Source organism: Crocodylus porosus, unplaced genomic scaffold (assembly GCF_001723895.1).
Source record: "Crocodylus porosus isolate Cpor-Errol unplaced genomic scaffold, CroPor_comp1, whole genome shotgun sequence".
Classification (NCBI taxonomy): Eukaryota; Metazoa; Chordata; order Crocodylia; family Crocodylidae; genus Crocodylus; species Crocodylus porosus.
The window spans coordinates 33,984,316-33,985,438 of record NW_017728951.1 but is presented as its reverse complement, the minus strand read 5'-3'; the positions used below and the strand labels follow the sequence as shown (position 1 = coordinate 33,985,438).

The following is a 1,123-nucleotide window of genomic DNA, read 5'->3' as shown; positions in this document are numbered from 1 at the left end:
ATACTTAAAAAGCTTTTTAAAGAGGAATCCTGGTACTCTGAAACCCTCTTCAAATTCAGCATCACTTTCATCTGAATCTTCTTCTGCCATCCGACGTTCCTCTTTGTCCTTCAATTGCTGTTTATTCCACCTCCTACCACGACATTAAGAATCACAATGTAATCATTGTGGTTATAAGATATAAAATGAAAAACTAAATTGATCTATGCAGAAAGGAGAAACTTAGAATAAATTAGGAAAAAAAAGTGCTTGGAGTTCCCACTCCCAAAAAATTATATAGTTTTTGCACACTACTTCGCACAAATTTATCCTAAAACACCTAACAAACTTAAAACGATCCATTAAGGGCACAATGTTATAGTTACTTAGTTGTGTTCTACAATTCAGAAATACAAAGGTTGGCATGCATACATCTTTAAATTGCTTCTGCATAAGCATTTCAAGTATTTAACTTCAGGAGCATGTTTAATAATGTTTTTCTACAAACTTAGATATACAAGTAGAATGGAGTCAAAAGGCAAAATTTTCAAAAGCAATTGTGCAGCATTAAATAAACAATTTAAGTTTTTAAAAGTCAACAGAACTTTGGCACTGACGTCTTTCTTGCAAAAATATTACCTCTGAAATATTCTTTATGTCTATTTCAGCTCACCAGAAAAATCTCATGACACCCAATAAATTTATACACAAGATCCACTTTGCTGACTAATGAAACACAGTTGTCTTTAGGGCTGCTTTAGTTGTTTAACAGCTACTGTTTAGGGGAGAAAGAGAACATCATAATGATTTCAGTGCGTTTCCAGGTAGGCAGTACTAAAGTTGAAATTCAGACACATCTAGGGGGTTATGACTTTCATGATTATGAAAAAGTGCCAAAGAATCTGAATTGTCCAAATGATTAAAAAAATAAATCTTATTCAAAATAAGGACCTCCAAAAGCAATATTCTGTCTCCCAGGGCACGTTTACATGTGCATTAAGGTATAACCTGTAATAACCGGTACTAAATATGCTGTAACTGGCACCACTGGGCAGTAGCACTGGCACACATCTTTTATGTGATGCTAATGTGCAGTAGAGTAATTCTAGTATTAGAATACTACAAAACTAATTCTAATAGAATT

At 33.6% G+C, this 1,123-nt stretch overlaps 1 protein-coding gene across 2 annotated transcripts in view; it reads right to left on the bottom strand.

Annotated features, from left to right (window-relative positions):
* Positions 1–1,123, bottom strand: part of ERCC6 (ERCC excision repair 6, chromatin remodeling factor) — a 76,125-nt gene that overhangs the window by 54,201 nt on the left and 20,801 nt on the right. For both annotated transcript variants that reach the window (XM_019555641.1, XM_019555642.1), the window contains exon 6: positions 5–133. In XM_019555641.1, coding sequence (XP_019411186.1) covers positions 5–133 — 129 coding nt within the window. The remainder of the gene's footprint in view (positions 1–4; positions 134–1,123) is intronic.